The 23,641-nt window shown below is 39.9% G+C and overlaps 1 protein-coding gene across 1 annotated transcript in view; it reads left to right on the top strand.

Annotated features, from left to right (window-relative positions):
* Positions 1 to 3,942: 3,942 nt before the first annotated feature.
* ank1b (ankyrin 1, erythrocytic b) overlaps positions 3,943 to 23,641 on the top strand; it is a 78,859-nt gene continuing 59,160 nt past the window's right edge. The window contains exons 1-2 of the mRNA XM_042395928.1: positions 3,943 to 4,500; positions 10,678 to 11,477. Coding sequence (XP_042251862.1) covers positions 11,352 to 11,477 — 126 coding nt within the window. The 5' untranslated portion in view covers positions 3,943 to 4,500; positions 10,678 to 11,351. The remainder of the gene's footprint in view (positions 4,501 to 10,677; positions 11,478 to 23,641) is intronic.

The following is a 23,641-nucleotide window of genomic DNA, read 5'->3' as shown; positions in this document are numbered from 1 at the left end:
ACTCTGCATCAAGTGTATTAGTCATAAAACAAAACAACAAACTGGTTTGCAAATTTCAAACAAACAAAACTCAAAAAAAGGAGACTTTTTTATTGTGCAGAAGTTGCATCTCCCTCTCTCTTGTCCTCATGTGGCAATAAACTGTGGGACTGCAGACTGATCAGCGTGAGATTCAGACTACTGTGCTGCTGCTGCTGTAGCTGGCATGTGACTCACCTTTGCATGACAGAAGTCATAAGGACCTTTCCTTCATTTACTCCATTATGTCCTCCTCTTCTAAAACTTTCCCTTCAACTCACTGTCTCACTGTCTGTTCTCATCTTGGAATAACAGATCCACAAAATCACTCGTTCCACTCCACAAAATCAGTGAAATAGGGGCTAGGGTTCTTTTTAAAGTCCTATGAAGGCTGCCCTCCATACAGGGAGGACTATGTTGTTCAACCACTGTGTTGGTTGATGGGTTTGATTTGTTACTCTATATAGGCTTGTTTGCAGGTGCAGATGCCCTGGCAAATGGAGCAATATGATGGCAACATGGGCAGTTCTAGTGGCAAAGTCTCCTTTGAACTCTGTCCCCACCGTCCCTGTGACAGACATACACACACGCCAATTTATAGTTTCACTGTTTTTAGATTCCACATAATCACTATTTACCTTGATTTGACCCCATCTAGTGACTTTAAAATCCCTTTGAATAAATACAGGTCAAATTTGAACCGGAACAGCCTCTATGTCCAAATATTTATACCAGCTGCACAAAAATAAATAATTAAAAAAAAATTTTTTGTATATTCTGGGCCAATTTAAGAAAAGCCATAATGTTTCAGGCTTAAAGAATGTCATCTAGGGTGTTTTTACTGCTTTCAAATTTGACCTGAACAGTATGTAAGGGTTAAGGGGGAACAAAAATTAACAATTGATTCATAGCTTGATATCAATGCATATAAGTTTCAGCAGTTATCTTAAAGTATCTTAAAGCATTTTGCTGTGCTGTGGAGAACATTGCCTTCTTTTGATATATTTAGGCTGGCAAAAAAAAAAGTCAAGAGCAGACACAATTGAGTCCAAGTTGAAAAAAGACAGTATATTGAAAGGCTCAAACTTTAGATTTAATATGGCAAAGATTTGGACTATTGAAATTGTACAGTGATAGTTCAAGGAAAAATATTGTTTCCTTCCCAGGCATTACCATTAAATGGTCATCTGTGTTTCTAATTCTGTTTTCATTATTAATTTTACCTACTCTCTTACAATTATGTATGACTAGGGCATAGGATTAGGACTTAGGGCGGCTGTGGCTCAGGAGGTAGAGCGGGTTGTCCACTAATCAGAAAATCGGTGGTTCGATTCCTGGCTCCTCCAGTCCGCATATCGATATGTCCTTAGGCAAGATACTTGCCCAAATTGCTCCTGATGGCTGTGCCATCAGTGTGTGAATGAATGATTAGATTTCCTCTGATGGGCATGTTGGGACCTTGCATGGTAGCCCCTGTACCCATTCAGTGTATGAATGTGTGTGAATGGGTGAATGTGATTCGTAGTGTAAAAGCGCTTTGAGTGGTCGGAAGACTAGAAAGGCGCTATACAAGTACAGTCCATTTACCATTTACACCTGTATCAATCTGAAATACAAGGTTCAGCTTGTGTCGCAGTTAAACATCAAACCTTATAAAAACAGGTTAGTATGCCCAGCCTTCTCCCCTTTTGTTCGTACAACTCTTGTCAAGTCATTTGACTCATTTCACAACACAGACCCTTGAAAATGTTGTTGCAGATGTCAGATTTTTTGAGATAACACAGGAAATTAAGATTTTTTGCTACTTCATCATTTTCCATATTTAGCACTCCACCTTTGGCTGAGGAGCTAATGGAATCAGATCTGACCTAGCACCAGTAGTCTGATTGTTTTCATCGGTGACAGATCCCAGCATCATCTGCTGTAACTCTTCATCTCTGTTTATTCTGTATGTGAGATCATCACTAATGTCTTCTTCATCACTATTATCAGCCGATTTAGCTAATGTTCTGCTGTAATGGATTCATTTGACCTCAATATTTAGTCATGTTTTAAATGTCATGCAATTTTTTGCTCTGTGTTCATGATAAATGTTTCCTGTTTTTCTCCTCTTCCGCTTCATGCAGACCATTTAACCTCCTCCCTGTTGAAATGATATGAATTTATGATGAGCAGTGGCAGCATGACTGTATGTTCTCATGGCTGAGCTTCACTAAGTGCAGCCTGAGACCACACCTTCACAGACTGGGCACCAATGAGTTTCACAGATTACTGGGGCAAAAAATTGACCTAAAATAAATGCATAATATCCCATTCATGGGTTTGCAAGATTATGGTAAGCAAGTTATGAATTAATGGTAATTTATTTGCATTGTCCATCCATTATTTGATGGTAGCTAGTCAGAAAATGTTACTTTACCTTAAAAAATGTTAGCTACCTTAAAATGTATTAGCTAAAATAGTGTACTTAAAGATAGACATGTTTTAAGAAGTGTATAAAATACTCTACTTTGAATAATAATTTGTGTCTGATATGTTTTTTCCACAAAGAAAAGTTCAATTATCTTGATAAAATCCTTAAAATTAAATTTCCTCCTTCTCCCTCATTAAAAATGACAGAATCTAGAAATATTTAAATATATTCAATTTTGAGGTTTAACTGCTGGACATAAGATGTCTCCTGTTTCACTGTAAAGTCCATACTCAGTGTATGTGGAGGCTTCAAATTTCCACATCACACTAGTGTAAGTTGCATACTGGACCATGTTTGGCTTCTGAACCACTAGTGATGTCAAAAATCTTGCTTGTAGGCCTGCCCCTTAAAATTGGATTTTCAATGAGCACAGAGAAACTCTCCACTTTCAGCAGATGAATGTGAAAACATCCTTCCAGTGTCAGACTCTGCACATTGGCTACACCAGCTCAAACATTCAACTGAAGTACCAATAAGCAAAACACATTTTTGAGTGGAGGGGGACTTTAAAATAGCTCAAATATCCCTACCCTTTATGCCACCAGCAAGACATTGTGACACTGTTGTTACATTGGCCTAAAAATATTTGCTTAATTTTAGCGGGCCCAGGTTTGTGCCTCTCATATTAGCCATAAAGAAACAGCTCAAAAAACATTATCTAGGTAGCTTAGGTATATGTTTCCTCAGAGGAGGCTTGTCCATAGAGGCAGAATAGTTTACTCCTTTACTATTTTTGAAAGGCAAGAGGGAGATCGAAATATTAATAAGGAGTATTTGGTTGTAATAAACCATTACCAAATCTCAGTATCATTCATAAAATATTTTTTCTTTTCTTTGGAAAAAATCCATCATTAAAATGCTTCAACAGCGACACCTTCAGGGCAGGCAAAGGGGAAAAGGGCAGTGTGTGTGAGGTGGTAAGGAGGATGGGCTCCTACTGTGCTCCTTAGTGTGGGAAGTCTTATATAAATTTAATGCACTTCATTTTTTTCATGCTAATCTATGATTGGCTAAAACAAATAAAATGACGCTCCTGGGGAGGATGTCCTCCCTAACCAATCAACAACCAGAATACAATATTGACATCGCATTAGTCCAATGACAGTTTCCAAATTTAATCTTCAATTCTCTACCACTGTATGCGTTACAGCAATAAATAGATTCATACCATAGACTGTAAAAATAATGGACATAGACATTTATCAAATTTAAATTAAATGGGACCATAATTTACAAAATGAACATCATGCTATATTGAAGAAGACTTTAAACTAGCGATTGAGATCATAAACTCATTAGGAAAGTGTTTAGTGAGGTAATAAATAAAGTGAGAAGTGGGGTCATTTTCCAATAGATACACAAACTGAATTCTTTTTGGAGCCAGTGGAGTCGCCCCCTGATGGTCATTACAGGGAATGCAGGTTTAAGGCACTTCCGCATTGGCTTCACTTTTCAGACCCGGAACTACCTGCTTGATGCATACAGTAGCGTATTAGAAAAGGAATTATAACGTGCAAATTGCGAACTAAAGTACTTTTAAACACATCACTAAAAATCACATTTTATTTAGGCCTTTTCAACAGAGTCCAAGTTTCCTGTTGTCAGATTTACGTTTCACTTTTTTTTTTTTTTATCGAGCAGTAACTAGCTATTTGCGTTAGCCAACGCAACAGTTAGCTTGTTGTAGCAGCCCTGAAGGACTGTTAAGGACTGTTAAGCTAACGGCGAGAATAGTTTTCAGCTGTCCGGGCTGGACACACGGCGGGACAACGTTGGCGTGCTGCTCTGAAGTTAACTCCTCTCATCAATAACTGGAAGTTAACAACATAATTTAAACGAAACAACTGGGAGAATTAGCTTGTTTGTCATTGTTGCTAATGATGTCAGACTGGTTAACCAGCAGCAACAAAGTTCTGTTAACAAACAAAATGACCAACAGCAACCAAATGCATTGGGACGTTGTGACATGAATACTTCATCTCCATGACAGAAAGAAGACGTCAGATAACGTGAGTCAGGTACAGCTTCTCTCTCTCTGTCCCTTTGGTCGCTAATTTCATCTCTGATGGTTAAATGTACGCTGTGGCTGTTTGACTTTATCTCCTTAACAAGAATGCAGCAAAGAGATCATTTAGTGTGCTATAGGTAGTTTGCTTGGACACACTGAAGCTGTTGAAGAGTTGCAGTGAGCTGTCTAGACTCATATGGAAAGAGTCTGGTTCATTTGGAATTTATCCAGATTTTAAGTAAGTGGATGTTCAGTCACCTGTTGATGTTGTGTGATTTGTGAATGAGTGTACAGGAGGTCTGGCTGCTTGCTTGTGAGAATTTCTTTGTTTCTTGTTTGTTTTAAGCTGAGTTGCACATGAGTAATAAGCTTAAAGTAACAAGAATTAAGACTTTTTAAATACTAAAAGCAACTAGAATAACAACCTACACCTTTAGATCTGTGAATGTTTTAATTTTTCAGTCTTTCTAGTATTCAGCACCAATCTGTACCTGTATCAGATTATAAACTTTGTGGTATTTTATTTCTGTATACTAAGAAAATACATGTGTAATGTATTTGTGTAAATCATGTAACATGTTTACACGTTGTTTAACTTTTTTGGTAAAATAACAATAACATTCTGAACCACTTCAGGGCTAAAATGAGTGCTTCTTTGTTTAGAAACAATATGTGCTAAATGTCTTTAAAGGAGCAGCCTTTTCACCACTCAGGGGCTTTTGTTTCTGAAAGCAAATTGTTTTATTGGCATATAAAATCCCCCCCCCCCCCCTCCAATTTCATTGGGTGGTGGACAAGATATAGTAGGATGCGTGTTGTTGTAAGATTCCATGTTACATTCTGTATGAATATGGGTTGCTATAATTCAACAGGTTATGCTATAAATTATGTTGGTGTATGGTGTTTTAAAATCTTGTTCCATGTGCCCCTTTCTAACTTTGAGCACCTGCCCCTCTAAAGGTCTCTGCATAGCCCTGCATTTGGACACAAGAACATAACTTGAACATAAAAAAGCAGAGATTAGGCTTGGGCGGTATCTATTTTTTCTTACCTTCATACCTTTCTGACATTTCAGCAGGTTATACCTACAGTAGGCTATATGACGGTATTTGTATGTACAAAAAATCCGCACCACCCGACCCACAAAAATATGCGTTGATCAACCACCCAAACCCGACCTGACCTGCAAACTGCCAACTGTGCAGGAAATACATTATAAATATGAGCGCTAAGGTGGAATTACAAGGCAAAAATTCATAGATAAAACAATTAACACTGTCTCTTACCGTTCATCTGGTACCACAGCAGAGAAACAGCTGAATAAACGTCAGGAACAAACTTACTGAAGGACAGCGGATGATTATCATTAATACCGGGATACCACCCAATCCTAGTAGAGATAAATATCCAAGTAGTGTAAAATAACATGATGCCGTCGGTTGGTTTCCTCCTGCTCTCCCCATTTTTCTGAGTCACCAGCCACCACTGGTTTCCATGTCATGTTATTCACTAAGTGGTTCCAGTATAAGATCACATGGTAGTGTGATGATGTCTTTTTGAAAAAGGGATTGTGGATTTATTGTTATTACAGGGATGCAAAGAAAGACAAGTTTTCCCCACAGTAGAGTGTGTTGGAGTAAGAGAGGGTAAAAACTGATGATTAATCCTTTATTGTTGCCTAAATAGCATACATATACCAGAAGGTATTGCACCAAAAACCTTTGCATAATCCCCAGGTGTTACAGGGATGTTTTATTGAACACTGGCTAGTACTGTTACAGTAGAGGTGAGGTCTGCATAAGAGTACTTCCACATCCACACTGACAAAACCCAAGCAGCCGATTTCCTGTCACTTCTGTCTTCATTTGACCTCAAACAGGTTTCCACACCTCCCACACACATAGCAGGCAATACACTTGATCAGATTTTTACTCGAAACTGCTCCACAATAAATCTGACTGTCACCCCCCTACACCTGTCTGACCACTTCTTCATCCAATTCACAATCACCTTACCAGGACATCCTCACGCTCCTCCACAAATGATTTCTTTTCGCCGCAACATCCGGTCCCTCACACCGTCTCAACTTTCCAATGAGGTGTTGGCTACTCTACCTCCTCATAATGAATTTTCCTCACTCTCAGTCAATAAGGACACAGACACACTTTGCTCCTCACTAGCTACATCTCTTAACAATCTCTGTCCTCTAACTTCCAAACCTGCTCGCACCACCCACCCTAGTCCATGGCTCACTGAAGTCATCAAAGAACAAAGAGCTGAACTCAGAGCAGCAGAGACAAAATGGCGCAAATCCAGAGAGTGCACTGACCTCAGTGACTATCAGGGTCTCCTTGCATCATTCTCCTCCAGTCTAAAAACTGCTAAGACCACTTACCACCAGAACAAGATCTGCAGCGCCACAGATGCACGGAAAATGTTCTCCGTTTTTAATTCACTCCTCAATCCGCCTCCTCCTCCGCCCTCCACTCTGCTCACTGCAGACATGTTTGCCTCATTTTTCACTGACAAGGTCTCTGCCATCAGTAACCAGTTCACTGAGCCTGACCAACCCAGTCTACAGCTGCCCACTAACAGGGCCACACTGTCCTCATTCTCCCCTATGACCAAGGAGGAAGTCTCCAAACTTCTAAACTCTTGTCCCACTACCTGTCCACTGGACCCAATACCATCCAACCTGCTTCAGAATATTTCCCCCGCACTTAACTCAGCAGTCACACACATCATCAACTCCTCACTTACAACTGGTGTTTTCCCCACTGCCTTTAAGCAAGCTCGAGTCACCCCTCTGCTCAAAAAACCTACACTTAACCCAGCCAGTTGAAAACTACAGACCGGTTTCACTCCTGCCCTCCCTGTCAAAAGTACTTGAGTGCACAGTCTTTACTCAAGTCTCTGAATTACTCTCTGCCAACAACCTATATGACCCAAATCAGTCCGGCTTTAAACAGGGTCACTCTACCGAGACTGCACTACTGTTTGTTATTGAATCACTGCGCTCAGCTAGAGCTGCTGGTCAGTCCTCAGCCCTTTTGCTACTGGACCTGTCAGCTGCCTTTGATACAGTTAACCACCAACTCCTCCTCTTTACACTCACTGAGCTTGGTATCTCAGGATCCGCCCTCCAGTGGTTCATGTCCTACCTGTCAGGGAGATATTTTAGAGTATCTTGGAATGGAGAAATGTCCAAACTGCACAGCTTATCTACAGGGGTTCCCCAAGGGTCAGTGTTTGGTCCTTTTCTCATTATACAACACCTCACTTGGCGCTATCATCCACTCCCATGGTTTCTCATACCACTGCTATGCTGATGATACCCAGCTCTTCCTGTCATTCCCACCAGAAGACCACTCAGTCTCTGCTAGGATCTCTTCATGCCCTGCTGATATATCGGCATGGATGAAAGAACGCCACCTTCAGCTTAACTTCTCTAAAACTGAGCTCCTTGTCATACCAGCCAGTCCTTCCATACAAAACATCAGCATCCAGCTCGAATCAACCCAACTCATGCCCACAAAGTCTGCCCGAAATTTGGGTGTCATGATTGATGACCATCTAACCATTAAGGTTCACGTGGCCTCAGTCGCTCGATCGTGTCGATTCACCCTGTACAACATCAGGAAGATCAGACCCTACCTGTTTGAGCATGCAGCACAACTTCTGGTACAGGCTCTTGTAATATCACGCACCGACTACTGCAATTCTTTACTGGCAGGCCTCCCTGCATGTACACTTAAACCTCTGCAGATGATCCAGAACGCTGCAGCGCGTCTGGTCTGTTGGCATCTACGCCCTATCGGGCCCAAACTTAAGCTTTATGTCACTTAGTCGTGTTGTTGTCTCCTGACTAGATCCTTGTTTGTGTTGTATCAGTCTCATATGTACGTCGCTTTGGATAAAAGCGTCTGCTAAATGAAATGTAATGTAATGTAATGTAAAAGTACTTGGTAATGTGAGTGGCACTAGTTTCTTCTCATCTATTTAATGTTTTTGAGCTGCATTATTTTATGGCTAACATGTCGCCCCAGTTTTTGCCTCTCCTGTATGAGAGGTACACTATAATGTGATTGCCCAGATGGTGGCTAAATGGCATAGCTATAAAATGATGCAGTTCAAGTTCCTGTAGCAGTTGGTATAGCATGTTGAGAATGGCAGAAAGACTCTTGCAAAACAAGTAACTTGAAACTGATTTTGATGCTAATGTAGGTTTTAGTGAAGCATGAAGGCACGTTCATCACCAACAGAAGGCTGTAAACTTTAATAGCAGTGCTATACAAAATCATAAAGACTATTGTAATAGGTGACATACAGGCAACCTTACAAACAGTAGCCAGAGGTGTGGGTTATAGACACTATCTTTCACAGTAACATGCTTATTAAGATTATTACACCATCATTGGCAGACATGAATAACCAGCATACCACATTCCCTGAATATTAGCTTTTACTGGAGTGGGATTAGTTCCCATATAAGGCAACAATTAAAACAACAGTGATGCATGACCTCCCTCCCTGAACATGTTGAATTAATGTGACAGCAGAAAGACATCTATACACAGGACTGATGTTCCCATTGTGGATTATTCATTTAAGTGTCTAAGTGACTGGTCACCTGAAAGATTTGTGCCTGCCAAAGACTATTTGACGCATTACTGAATAAATCACTATGGGGCCATTAAATCTTGTGCACAGAAACCTTTAATGATGTGCACATAGCATTGAATTTACACATGCATCTTCTTGAAGGTCATTTCTATGTGGAATTTGGAATAAGTAGTCTGGTCGTGTTGACATCTATTCCACAGGACCATTCAACTCTTCAGGCAAATTGAGAGTGTAGTGGAGGCTGTGGCATAATTTTGTTTGTGAACCTCCACCTTAAGACATCCATTAGCATCATGCACAAGGAAAATACAAAGCTGTCACTCAAATGAATGCCCAAGGAAACGTTTAACCCACACACAAACACAGAGGGATACAAACAGTGTAAGTTAGAGGTTACGTAATCGGCAAAGCAAACATATCCTCAGAAATAGTATCCGATTTTGAATATCCACATATGGCCACAGATATCGATTTTTATGTCATGCTTTTTTGCTTGACAGGATGGGATGAATCTGCCGTTAATCTGTTTGCAGAGGGCATCTGTCAATATGCATCCAAGTATGCATCCATAGTCTTGTCATGTGGTCTCTTTGTTGAAGGCTGTGCTGTACGTTACATTGCAACATCATTCTGCAGAAAGATGATGTTGCAGAGGAGGAGGGTGGGGGGCGTGTGGGGGATAACTGAGATAGAAAGAGAGAGAGAGAGAGAGTTTGATGTCATTGCTTCTTCTCTCTGATGTTGAGCAGTGGGTGACAGAGAGCACATATGATGTGTTGCTCTCTGTAGCCCATGAATAAAGATACAGTGTGTGTACAATGATACGTGACTGTTGAGACGGCAACAAAGAGATGAAACCAACACTATTTTTAATACTGATTGCCTGATGGGTGTGATTCATTTTACATCCGGTAATATTGACAGTTTTTCTCACATTTAAAAATGAGAGCATCAGGTCAAGATGATATAGTTGCCATAAGTAACATGCAGTGAAACTATCATAGATTTGGTTTCACAATGGTTTTCTGTATTAGACAACAAAGAGGAATTGTTATTATCATTACTGAAAGTAAAAGCCTGGTTTTACAGCACTTGGTCTGGGCATCAAAGCAGAGACAAATCACTGTCTTTCTGCCTGCATCATCTTTCAATCTGTTCATACTGTTGTTCACTCATCTGCTACTGAATTGCTGCATCAAACATCCATGCATTCCCTCCTGATGATGGAAAGAGGGAAAGTGGCGGAATGGAAGGGGAGGAAGAAGACATGCAGTTTTTATGAAGCATTCATGTTCTTCATGTTTTTCTCCCTGTCTGCTCCTGACACTAAAACATGAGGAAAGTAGGCTGGTGTAAATGTTAATGTATGGCACCATGTTTCCATGCCATCTTAACATCAGCCTTTGATGAAGCCAAGAAATGACCAGGCTATGCAAAGAATCATGCCACAGAAGAATGAGCACTCAGACACTGTATATTAGATGATGACGATCCATTTCTGTTTTACAAGCTTCCATCCCTCTCGTTACTATTCTTTCTCTCCATCTGTCTCTAGGAGGGAGGTGCCATGGAAAAGCCATGATCAGAAGAGGGAAGAAGTGAGAATTTTTTTTGAGGCATTCTGCAGCTTTAGCGTCCTCATCTTTTGTTCCTCACTTATGCAAGATGCAACGACATCTATTGTGAAAGAAACGCACAGAAGAAAACTGTGTAGAAAGAGGCAGAGCAGCAGGAAGAAGAGGACATTTGATAGATAAAAAGAGGGAGATCTGCAGCAGGATCCCCACCGTGCTGAACACAGGACTGCGTGACTGGTCTGTGCAAGCAGAGGGAGAGAAGGGAGGAAGGTAGGAGAGAAAGAAGGGGGGAGGGGAGGCGATTCAGCGCAGTGCAAGCTGACTGGATGAGTAGCAGCCGCGGCACAGGCAGCAGCAGCATCAGCACCACTAGCTGTAGCATCTTTCTCCGTGGCTGCTGGAGGCTGTCGTGTGGCTGCAGTAGCAATCTACATCATCCACATACACACACAAATATCTGGACACAGACGTCCCCATTGCTTGCCTTAAACACACACATGCCGTGGTGGCCACCAGAGAAGAGGTAGTAAGTGACGGGGCTTGGGGGACAGAGGGACACAGGAAGAGGAAACAGGGACGACTGGTGGTAGTGCAAACGAGAGGAGGGCTGGAGCGACGGTGATAGGAGTGCAGCAGCAGTAGCAGCGGCACCATGGCGCAAGCCGCCAAGCAGCTCCGCAAAACCAAGGACCTCGCTGAGGCCGCCGCCCAGGAGCAGAGGGAGAAGGAGGAGGAAAAGATAAAAAAGAGGAATCGATCCAGGGACCGCAGGCGCAAGGTATGGCTGGCTGTCTCAAGAGACAGGGGAGGTGACGGTATTTCTCACACCCATCTTAACCCCCCTCTACCTCTCTGTCACCATCTCTCGAGCAGTCTCTCTTTCTCTGCATCTATTGTGCAAGATTGGTGAAGATTCAGTTACACATGTATAATTACACAGTTGGTCTTGCGGCCTCAGCTGGTGCGTGCGTGTGTGCAGGCTAACCAGTCAAGCACATATGCTCTGGTACAGGTTGTGTTTGCTCGGTCAGATATTTAGCTATGGGGGTGAAGGAAAAGGAGGCTGATGATGATTGTTATGCTGGTGGATGTGTGATCATGACAGACTGTTGATCAAACAGCCCAACAGGCGATGTCATTTTTTTTTTCTCTCTTGTGTCAAGCTTTTTTGGGGATCTCAGGCTTTTGTTGGCACAGCTCATTCATATTAATGCAAGTACAGTGTACAGCTCATACATTTAGCCTACGCATTTTTATGCTGTTAATCACATCAGCATTAAGATGCATTAACTGTATTCTTTTGGTGTTTCCCACAAAGCTGTGTTGGTCTTAGATCTGTTGTCTTCCCCCATATTACTGTTTTTTTCATTGGGGGAGATAGAAAATGGAGGGGAAGATGGAGGTACACTCTAATAATAGATGCAATTTTAACCCATCTGTGTACCCTTCTTGTGACATGTTTGCACTATGTTTATTGTTCAATTGAGAATGTATGCTAGTGATTATATATGCTATTTACTCCTAGTAATATTTGCTGTGTAGTAAGTTCATATTTAAACTAAACTAAGCACACAAAATATCTTGTAGGCATGAGAGCTCTCATTCACCCCTTGTCTCACTTCTTCCCTGCACTCTCCCGCTCTGGATGTGCCTTTAGGTGCACATTTTATTGGGGTTGTACTATCCTTGCACTCATACTTGCCAGCACTGATATGATTTATGAGAATACATTTTATTATGAATGATAGATTAAAAAAACTGTTATGAATTTTATCCCTTAAATTTAGACCATTATGCTTTGTATAGAGACTCAGTGCTCAATGCAATGCCAGCTCTCAATTGTTCTCTGTTCCTCCTGCAATATTTCTGTGGGCACATATTGATGTGGAGTAGTAACAGAGGATAGCCAGGTCTTTTTATATTAACTCTGTTAGGTGTGTGTGTGTGTGTGTGTGTGTGTGTGTGTGTGTGTGTGTGTGTGTGTGTGTGTGTGTGTGTGAAACACAGAGAAAGAATGAGAATATGTCAGATAGAAAGAAGGAAACACAAAGGAAAAGAGCAAGTCCAAAAAATGGCATCTGCAGAGAGAGCTGGGATGCTCATGGAGCTTAATCTCTTTTCTCCTATAATTTATTTAATATTCCTTTAGCATAAAATCGATTTTCTTATCTCTTTTTTTTGCCCTACTCTATGGTTTTAGCAGTATATTCAGCTTGTTCTACACATACTGGAAAAATGTAGTAAAGTGAACTTTGCTGTATAATATTAGCAAGTTATAAGCTGTCCTTCATGCAGTCTACAATAGTATTTTTTCACTATTATTTTTATTATTAGTTTAATGTAAAATCATGATTTCAGTTGATTTTCAGTACATACATACACACACACACACACACACACACACACACACACACACACACACACACACACACACATATATAGATATAGATATATATATATAGATATAGATATATATATACATATATAGATATAGATGGAACAAACTGACATAGCAGGAATTAATCTTGGTATTTTCTTACATTGAATGCATTCAAATCTTATACATTAAATTGTTTATTAGCTAGAAAAGTTAATTTGATAATTTGATTGTTTTAGGTAGCTACATGCCACTAATAAAACGGTATATAGTATACATATCTAAACTTTAAATGATAAAATGATACAGTTGTGTGGAAATGTTTGTCATTTTCACTTATCAAAAAATGAAAAGTTAGCTTAGTAAGCCCATAGTCACTGCAATGCACTTGCCATCCACTGATCTTTATGCTGTTAACATTCACTACTTTACTGTTCAAAAATCAATCAAGCTGTTATGTTTAAGATGTTGTTAATAGTCATTTGATTCAATACCACTTTCCATCTCAATTGGCTCCTCTGTAAACACTTGTGATGCCTTGTACATAACTTTGGCTTCACTGCACTTAAAAAAAATATGCAAGCCAAAGTACAATTTATCAGCTCATCATAAAATAATTATTCAACAGTTGCTCTTAGTCTGGCTGTAAAGCAGAATATGTGGCCCAAAAGGTTGCTTTTATGTAATTTTATTTTATTTTATTGAAAAAATATTCCTATGTATATAATTTTTAATGTAAAAATCTGCAAGAATTTTCATCTATTTATTCTCGTTAATTCTAAATTGGAAGGAGATGAAAAGCAATGTATAACATTAGTGTTACTATAGTCATTTGCAGGATTTCACAGTTTAAGGCATCTTTCATGTAGTCAGTCCCTCTGAGACTGTGATGCACTTTGCAGAGTTTTATGTGATTTTTGGGTTTTTTTGCTGTAAAATTGCGGGAATTGGCAAAAATTGCAAGTCGAGGAAAAAAATTGCAATTTCTTTTTTCTTTCCATTATGTTCCACCACAGTGTTACACAGAGTGCAAAATAGTTTGTCTCCATTTTCATTTAAAACATTTGGAAATTGTTTGCATGATCTTTTGCTGTTAGTAAATAACAGGGGTTCGCTTTCTTCCACATGTAATTCCACCTGAATGTGCAATGCAATGACGTGTCACGTTGGTTGTTGTGATTAGACTGACGCAGAGAAGTGCGACGATTAGTAGCTTAATTCTGATGATAAGACGGCATTTCACATAAGCCCGTTACTTCCTGTTGTAAATAAGGAGTTGTTGTTGATAAAGCAAGTTTTGTTCGGAAAGGCTTACTTTGTGCTGTGATGCCTTAAGCAGAACTCCTGTGAATCCGATCCAGTTACACACAATATCAATACAAAATAGAGGATATTGATGGACTCATCAAAATTAATTCTCATTGCGAGGTATGGACATTAAATTTACGATGATATATTGACGTCAAAATCTTTCTAGTAGAACCTTTAATGCGGAGAAATTGCAGGAATTTTTCAAAATTGTAAGCTGCCGCAAATATTGCGGAGATTAGTTGAATTTGCGTTAATTATTGCGATCGCAAGATTGCAAAATCCTGGAGCGACTGAGTAATAAGGAAGAATTTGTAGCAAATAACTCCCATTTCTGGTTCACTACTTCTGTCAAAGTGGCCTTTCTCCCTCTTTTTCACCTCAATCATCAACCTTGGCACTTTGTCTCTCTGTTCACTGTGTGTCTTTCTCTGAATTGTGGCTTTGCTCTCAGAAGAAGTGAGGAAGCAAGTCAAAGAGACAGAGAGGGAAAGAGGAGGCACAGGCAGGTCTTAATGTTCTGGAGATGTTAATTAGTTCCATTCGATGTAAATCAAACTCGGCAGCATGGCATCTCTTTTCCCTACGCCTACCCTTGCACAAAGGTCATCCACTACAGTGCCCACAGAGATCCTATCATAACTCTGGATAGACTGGACAGCAATGTAGTTAGGAAATCTGCTAAGAAAGTGCAGTGGCATTCTGCTAGCTCTGTTGGAGAAGGTGCCTGCCATACAACTGCAAAATCCCAGGTTTGGAATAGATACAACCTTTGTTGTCCACTTTGTCTCCCCTTATTTATGCTATCTTTCTTCACTCATATCTGAAAATTGAGAAAACCTAATCTTTGATAGAAGAACAAGAGCAGAAATATCACAGAGGTGAACCAAAATATTAAATGTAGATGTAATTTCATGTTCTAAATGTAAGTTTTATGCATAGGGGCAAGTGGTGCCATGCTGTGTAAGGGAGGCACTGTGATCAGACCTGACTTAAAATAACAATATCACATCAAATAAACTTGTTTGCAAATGCATTGTGAATCAACATTAATATTTTTCTTCCTTGTGTAAAAAAATAGCTACATTAGTTGCTCAACACAGAAATAAAGTCATCAGGTGCTTTGAAATGTAGCTAAATATTATCAGATTCATGTTGGCAGCAGTGGCGACTCAGAAAAGCACTGATTGCCCAACACCTTGTACTATGTCACATGTGGAATTAACTGCAATTCAAGGCTTAGCAGCATTATAAGTATATATTATTGTGTCTCTGGCTATAGCCCTATACTAAGGATCACTGTCTGACCATACTGTGGCCAGTATGTCTAGCATCATTGATCACTGCTATCTGTTTACTAGTCACTAGTCACAACAGCGCTATGTCTGTTATTGATTTGTGCTACTATGAATACAAAATCTATTAAATTATACAGTTTCCAAAGACTCATGCAGATATGATCTTTTGAATAGCAGCAACATGCGTCCAAGTTTGAATTGCAGCTTAGTAGACCGCTAAACAAACACTAACCTGGGATGTGGTTCTTATCAATTATTTATGTACAGTATTACACAGAAGAATATGGCTGTGATGAAATAAAAATGGTCACAATATATACTAAACCTGGAATAATGCAAATGAGGAAGTACATGAAAATGCTTTGTCATCTTCAAGTTGTGCTAGTGATTGTTTGGGTTCATTTTCAGTTCCTTGTAACCAACGGGATAGAGTAATCCGGGAGTTTTTTATTGTAGTAGCTCAGCATGAGGCTCCTTGGGCCTGTACATTTTCTTATTTCCTCGAGGCATGCACTTAATACAATGGATCCAAAGATCTAGCTAATGGATAGTGTGTGCTCTACATGCTTCGAGCTGTGTGTGTGCATGCATGCACTTACAGTATGTGTGTGTGTGTGTGTGTGTCAGATAGCAGAGCTTCAGGGTATCTCATTCCACTTTTATGTGACCTTATGGATACCCACCCCTAATTAGCCAAAATTCTCTTCTGTTTCTCTGCCTCTTTCTTTTCCTCTGTGTCCAACATTTGTCCTCAACAAAACAACACACAAGACAGCAGCATCAGAAATACTTTTCGGCGATGCCTAACTTTGATAATTAAAAGTTTTATCATCTGCATAAATAAATAATTACACATATTTTTAGAGAGGGAGAAAATAAATCCAGAGCATTGGATGCGAATTAATTGATCATTTAGATAATTCATGTCAATGCAGAGAACAGCTGAAAGACTCTCAACCAAGCTCTAGAATAACAATCTTATTACCATTGCTCCTCTGATCACCATGAACTTCACAAACATTTGAACTGATTTACTTCAGGTATGAGAGTATTGCACTCCCTTAGTCACATGACAGATCTATTAGACATGTGACAGCTCTTTAGGCAACACAGGGCAGCACTGATTAGAGACTTGTATCACTTTCTACTCAGCTGCTGCCTCTCTGTTAACTAGTTGTCAAACCATTGTAGATCTTGTTGCACGTATTGAGTTCTACAGTTTAAATACAGCATTGTATGTTGCTCAAGATTTTGACAAAAGAGGTGGTTTGAAAATAATACTTCGATTCACTGTGTTAGTGCTAGCAAAAAATTAATGAGCGATTCTTTTCCACTGATACTCATGCAAGTTCGATTCGTAGCGGGTCTGCACTGCTACGCACTGCTTCCAAGAAATAGCCGTGTAATTACACATGACAAAAGCCCCGTCCTTCTCCTGCCTACTCTGCTCTTATATGCTACCAAACTAACTACCAGTGATGTAATTGGAATACCAAAGATACTGCTTGGGGGCTTCAGGGCTCGCCAGATTTGTTCATTCATGTATCAGAGTCAGATAGTAGGCTCAGTGCTTGTTAGCCTGTTAGCATATGATTACTATTTCTGCAAGGCTTGCTGCCATTTGGTTGATAGTTAAACAGCTTTTATTGCTTGTTAGTGTTAATAATGGTTTTGCATATTGATTTAGATACTTGTATTGTCTCCTATTTCTTTCTTATTTCTGCTACTATCATAATACAACATACATACAAGTTAGTAGACTTTGTTTATTTATGGATATATGACAAATGTAATTCCCATAAGTGACCCTTTCAATACACAGTTATTTGATTCAAGATTGCACAGGTGTTTTTAATAAAGTGCTTGTTTAGTGTATATATTTCAACATAACCTTATGTTTGAGTAAAATTTTACTGTTACGTGCATGAATAATACATGAATCATATTTCAGGTGGTACAGGGTACGGTGAAAGCCTTTACATTGGATCAATTTTTAGAGACAGAGTATGCATTATTTTTGTAAGGCAACAGTAATAACTGTAATAGTGTGGACTGGTGCCTTTTCAAGCCCTTTGAGGAAAGGGAGAGCAGGATGAGCCAAGGTCGAGCAGAGCAAAGCAGCACTCAGCCAAGCCCGAAGCAGCCACAGGCTATATTTACCTGCCAGCCTAGGATTACACTGCATCTGAGACCAGAGCTACCCATCTATCTACACACCACTACTGTGTACTAGCTGAGCACCTGCTCTGATACTGTATCTGATGTTGCCCCGGATCTGTACCTGCTCCGACAACACAGGAAGATTCCAGAATAGAAGCATGATGGCCGATATTTATCAGGCCGCTTTAAGGGCTTATCTAGGACTCTGTCACATATTTTGATCTGGAGATCAAAGTGATTTTAGATTAGCATGTCTTGTCAGACACCTTTGATAAATATCAGCAAAGTCATTTTGCTCAGTTAATGCAAAACTTTGTTACTCCTGACTATGTAACTGAAATTCTGGTACATTAAAGGTGCAATATAGACATTCAACCCCATTAGATGTCAGCAAACAACTATTTGCTATGTGAAGATATAGTGGAGTAATGGTGTCCTGAGCAGAGAATGAAGTCACACTCCCTCTGTGTGTGTTGTAATCCGAGCCTCTGTGTTCTTTGTTTTGATAGCTGGTCTGGCCATGCGTGCATGCTAGTGCATGTGAGCATGTATGTTAGTGCATGTGAGTCCCTCCCTGTGCTCCCCGTGTCCGTCTTCAACATGGCGGCCAGGTCACAAAGTTTCTCACATTACAGCTAGACAGTAAACTAAAATATGTTTCTGAAAATATTTGAGGTGAAAAATAGGCAATGCAGTAACAGAAACTTGATCTACTGCATATTTGATCAGCACTGCTTAGTTTGACAGTTTGATCTGAGTTTTGTGAGCAGTGTGTTCTGATGCCGCTTTCTTTTTTTCCCCAACTTTATTGAAACAAATGTAAACAGTGTGCCCATTTGGTGCTTTAGTGTGACAATTAGTGGAGCTGATTTTCGTATATTGCACCTTTTAATAATGTTTGGTGTACGGACTGGAAGAAAAGAATATATATATAATAGACTCAGAGGTCCGTCTGTAAATGCATTGCTCATAGAGACTGAGGACAATCTCCCAGGTTTCGTTGTTAAAACTGGGTGGAAACAATTAGTAGGGCTGCAGTCAACCAAAGAAAATCTTGGTTGTCTGAAGTACATAATCTTCAACTAATCGATTAGTCATGCGGGGCGGGAGATGTAATGGGACAGAGTGCACAGTGAACTCAGCAGCCACACATTTCTCCGTTCTCCATTTCTCTCTTTTGTATCTTCAGGTTAGCCTAATCTATTGTTGCTAACTTTGGAGCTAACCCTCTTCACTTTTCCAGCACTTGAGGAAACAACAGACTTGACTTTTTAGCATTTATTAACCGACACACTTAAGTCTGTACTGTACATTTACTGCCAGACTGACAACTTACTGCTAACCTTTTCCTCTGCTCGCATCCACCGTTACTTCTCTGCCGCTCACTCTTTCCCACTCACTACGCAAACATACTGAGCAATGCCCTATTCCTAAACAGACTTATGCTACCAATAGTTTCCCAGGCAACGACACAGAGGTTGACTTACGTTTCAGAACAGCGCTGTACAGAGACACCCAAACGCTATTGATTTCCGAATGAATGGATATTTGGCGTTATTTTTGGCATTAAAAACATTTTTTTTTGGCCTGGTGGGAGTTCTTGTTGTTATAATTACAGGAGAAACGCTGATTCAGTAAATGTTCAGTACGTTCAGTAAACGCTCAGTAAACGTTGAGTACAGTTAGACCCAGAAGTCTCCATTAGGTTGGGCGAGTTCAAAGTTGTGAAAACAACGGGGGTGTTTTGAATACACCTCTGTTTTCACAGGTAATTTATTAGTCCGTCCCTCCCGCCGCAGAAAATAATGGATTAATCCTGGAAGGCTACTGATGTAGCACTTCTCTCCTTATGAAAGTAACACGGAGATTATTCGACCAATGAGAATTTAGTCGGATGAGAGCATATCGCCCAACTAATCGACCAGGAGACTACAGCCCTAACAATTAGAGAGTTTTAAAAAAAACAGCATTGCAGAACCAATCCAAAGTCCTCAGTGCAGCCCTTCATATTGGGGTGGTGAGATGCTGTTCACTACGGAGGAGAATGGGAGGGAGAGCATCATTTCCGGTAAGGCGTGTCCTTGACAAAATATAAAGGGCGTAGGTTTGTTAGTGGCTGTTCTCGCCACCATTCAAGCAACTACTGAGCATTTAGAAATCCCCAGACTTTGATAGGCAGAGACTATGTCTATAATGTTTTGAAAATGTATTGAAATTTATTAATTCTTTTCATGTTCTAGAAATATCAGCTTATGCATAGCTGAAAAAGTGTTGGTGCTTTTTAGAGAAATGTCTCTATGACAATTCCTGTAAACTCAAAGCCAGTCTTAAAATTTTATACTGTGTAGAAAAAAAGGTTCAAACAAAATCAGTCAAGCTGATTTGTAAATCTAACTAGAAGATTTACTTTGTATCAAGGTATGGTAGAAATTATTAAATATATTATTAAATTATTAAATCAAATAAATCTGTAGAAGAAACACAATTTTCAGCCCCAATCCAAGATGTTATACTATTTAGTTTACGAGCTAGAAGAAAAGAATATGTATGTAATGTAGAAATTGGTCAATACCTTTCATATTCTAGAAACAGCTTATGCACAGATGATGAAGTAAAGGGTTGGTCGCTACTTTTCAGAGCCATGTTTATATGACAAGCCATTTAAACTCAAAGTTGGTCCTAAAGTTTTATACAGTAAAACAAAATCTGCTAATGTTATTTCTAGTTCTCAAGATGAGCAAGAGTGTATCAAGGTATTCTAGAAATTCTGAAAATATATAAATCTCTTTATTTAGCCCCAGTCCATGATCTTGCACCTTTTCCCTAGAAAAGTGAAAGATTAATTAAGTGAGTAAAAATAGCTACATTTTGGGAGCACCCTCATAGTTTAAGATGATGAACTGCAACATCCCCAGTCGTAGCCCGGCTTGGGACTTTTTCTTTCCCTAATGTTCTGTCATCTCTCTACTGTCTGTAATAAAGGCATAAAAGTCTCCCCTCAAATACTTGAGTATTGGGTAGTACAGCTTGAATGGTTTGATGAAACTACTGTTGATCTTTAAAACAGTTATGGTTTTAGGGAGTATTGTGTCTTTGAAGAATCTGTAGCCTGAGTCTGGCATCTTTGTCTCACTATCCTACACAGTAGGCTATATTTGTGTTTTATTTAGAGTTTCAAAGTATGGCACTCAAACTATGGGCCACATAATTTAGTAAATTTTCATAAATGTTTTATCTTGTAACTTTAGCGTTAAATCGTATATGTACTTACTATATATATTTTTTAGTTTGGGCATTTTTTGCAACACTAGCAACAGTTGTTGAGTGTCGATTCGATCAGAGAGTCACTTACACGATGGCCCATTAGATAAACGTGCAGTCGTTGAGATACTCAAGAGTCACAGCTCATCTGCCAGCCTGCACTTGTTAATCAGAGCATCCATCACCATTGTTAGCAAGGCCAACCAATGCGCAACCCTGGCACGCGGAGGGTGGGGTAACAGTTGTAAATCTTTTGGCAAACTTTATTGTGACCCTGGGGTCAGGTGGCAGGCGGTCTAGCGTGACTGATGTTACCAGGGTGATTACAGTGTGACACTGCACGTGGCAGGATGATGGAGGGATGAGGAGATGGACGAGGACGAGGGCATGCCTTGGTTGGTGATGAGACGTCTAACTTGCCGCACAGATCTACAGCTAGACACGAAATGCTGGAAGAAAAATAGCTTGTTGCTTGAGCTACACTCGCAAACTACTTTGTGGTCCCATATTTGTTTGGATGCTGACTTTCATTCCAACTCACAGAGTCTTTGGTGAGACCTGCTGTACATCAGTAAGAAAACATGACACATAATTTACAGAACTGGCCTACATACAGTATATACCTAGTATTAATGATTCATTTGACTCATCACAGGTCATTAGCAAAGTCAGTATGAGTGAGCGCTGTTAATTCCAAAGAATCATTAGAGGGAGAGTGAAAGTGATAGAGACTGGCACCATGCCACACACACTGATAGGCACGCAAAGTGCACACCCACACACACACACTTAGAGCTGGAGCTGGGCATTATGTAATGGAATTAGTGCTCCTCAAGGTCTACATGGATCATGTGGCCTGCAGGAGCCCACTAATGCACTGAAGCAGCCGCTCTCAGGCACACCCTGACTCCATCACTTTCCTCTGCTGGCCTAAACAGATTTTACAGTATGTGTGCTGGCTAACGGACGCAGTGTGTGATCAAAAATCAAGGATTTTATATAGTGGTGGTGCTATGACATGTTTTCATTATTGTTTGCATTTGCATCCTTTCATTGGTTGTAGTTATGATTCTATGCATATTGAAGTGTAACTACACAGTGTGTCACATCCAACTTGTCCAAACTGACTTGAATTTGATTTTATGGCTTGAACAAAGATTGATTTTTGATTTTGATAGTAAAATATGTACCTGCAATGCAATTGCAATAATGCAATTTAATTTCTTTGAAGCTATATAGTTCAGTTGGAGTTGAGGCTAGCTCTGCAGCTAACAATATTTTCATTATTGAGTAGGATAATGAACAGAAGAAAAGTTTAATTCTTTCAAAAACATTATGATTCATTTTGGCCTAACAGTCTGTGTGGGTGGAGGAGCACACACAAACACACACACACACACACACACACACACACACACACACACACACACACACACACACAGACAGACCCAATGACCTCTGACCTAAAGGCATAAGGATGTCAAGGAATCACTGGACAGAAGTAAAAACCCAACCTTCTCACCTATTCAGATACAAACAGACTATCCTCCCTTCTTCTGCTAGCCAACTATCTCTTAAGTTGTAAATTTTAGGAGAACCCACATTCTTTTCAGTCGCTCCCTCTCCTCCTCTCTTTTCCTTTAATGCAAAAGACTTATCTAACCATGTTAATTTTCATTATGTTTTAGAACTATTAATTAGTTTGAAACTATGGAAATTACAACTCTGCTTCAAAATGTGTTAATTATAAGTCACACATTAATGCGTTTGATTTATTTGATATTAACCGGTGTAAATGTATTATTTAACTATGGTTAGGAAGGAATAAAATAGGAATAAAATTATCTCCCTTTTATTTGAAGGTCAGTTTTTATCTTTACACAAGGGCATTAATTTGTAATCAGTGCAGTCCCTCAAAAGAGCACCAAGGATCCATTTTCTCCCAAAACACGCCTCCTAGACTATAAGAACTGTAACAACTCTTTGTCAGTTGGCTGTTGCTCCTCTTCTCGTTTTTGGCTTGCTGACTGCTGCTTCTTCTGTGCTCCTTTTGGCCCTGCAGCTGGGATGACCTGGCATTTTGTTTTTATTCTCGACTAAGAAGCAAAAGACTGCAAAGATACCTAAACCACAAGCCAAGCCATTTGAATATATATTATTCCCATAATGTCCTATTTTTATCGTGTAGTTAAAGTTTTTAAAGTCTTTTCCAAGGACTCTTCTGATTAGTTTAGAGCTCCATGCATCCAACTCTGCAGCCTGCCACTGAATGCAGACTGGGACACCTCCCTGCTGTGTGTGTCCAATAGTGGCCTCATGTAGTCCGATACTGGATTCACCCTCCTGGGAAGCAGTGAACCCAAGTACCTCACTAAACCTGCTGCAGCATTCTCATCTTGCTGTCACTCTGGCGACCCCAAGATCACTGAGTCTGCTTTGCCTTACTCTGTGCTTTGCCTCATCATCAGCCCTTAATTACCATGGAAGTAGTAGGAAAACCATCCACCATGCTTCTGTCTCAGAGCTGATGCAAGAGCC

Source organism: Thunnus maccoyii, chromosome 19, assembly GCF_910596095.1.
Source record: "Thunnus maccoyii chromosome 19, fThuMac1.1, whole genome shotgun sequence".
NCBI classification, from domain to species: domain Eukaryota; kingdom Metazoa; phylum Chordata; class Actinopteri; order Scombriformes; family Scombridae; genus Thunnus; species Thunnus maccoyii.
The sequence above is the reverse complement of the archived record's forward strand: the minus strand, read 5'-3'. Positions and strand labels throughout refer to the sequence as shown.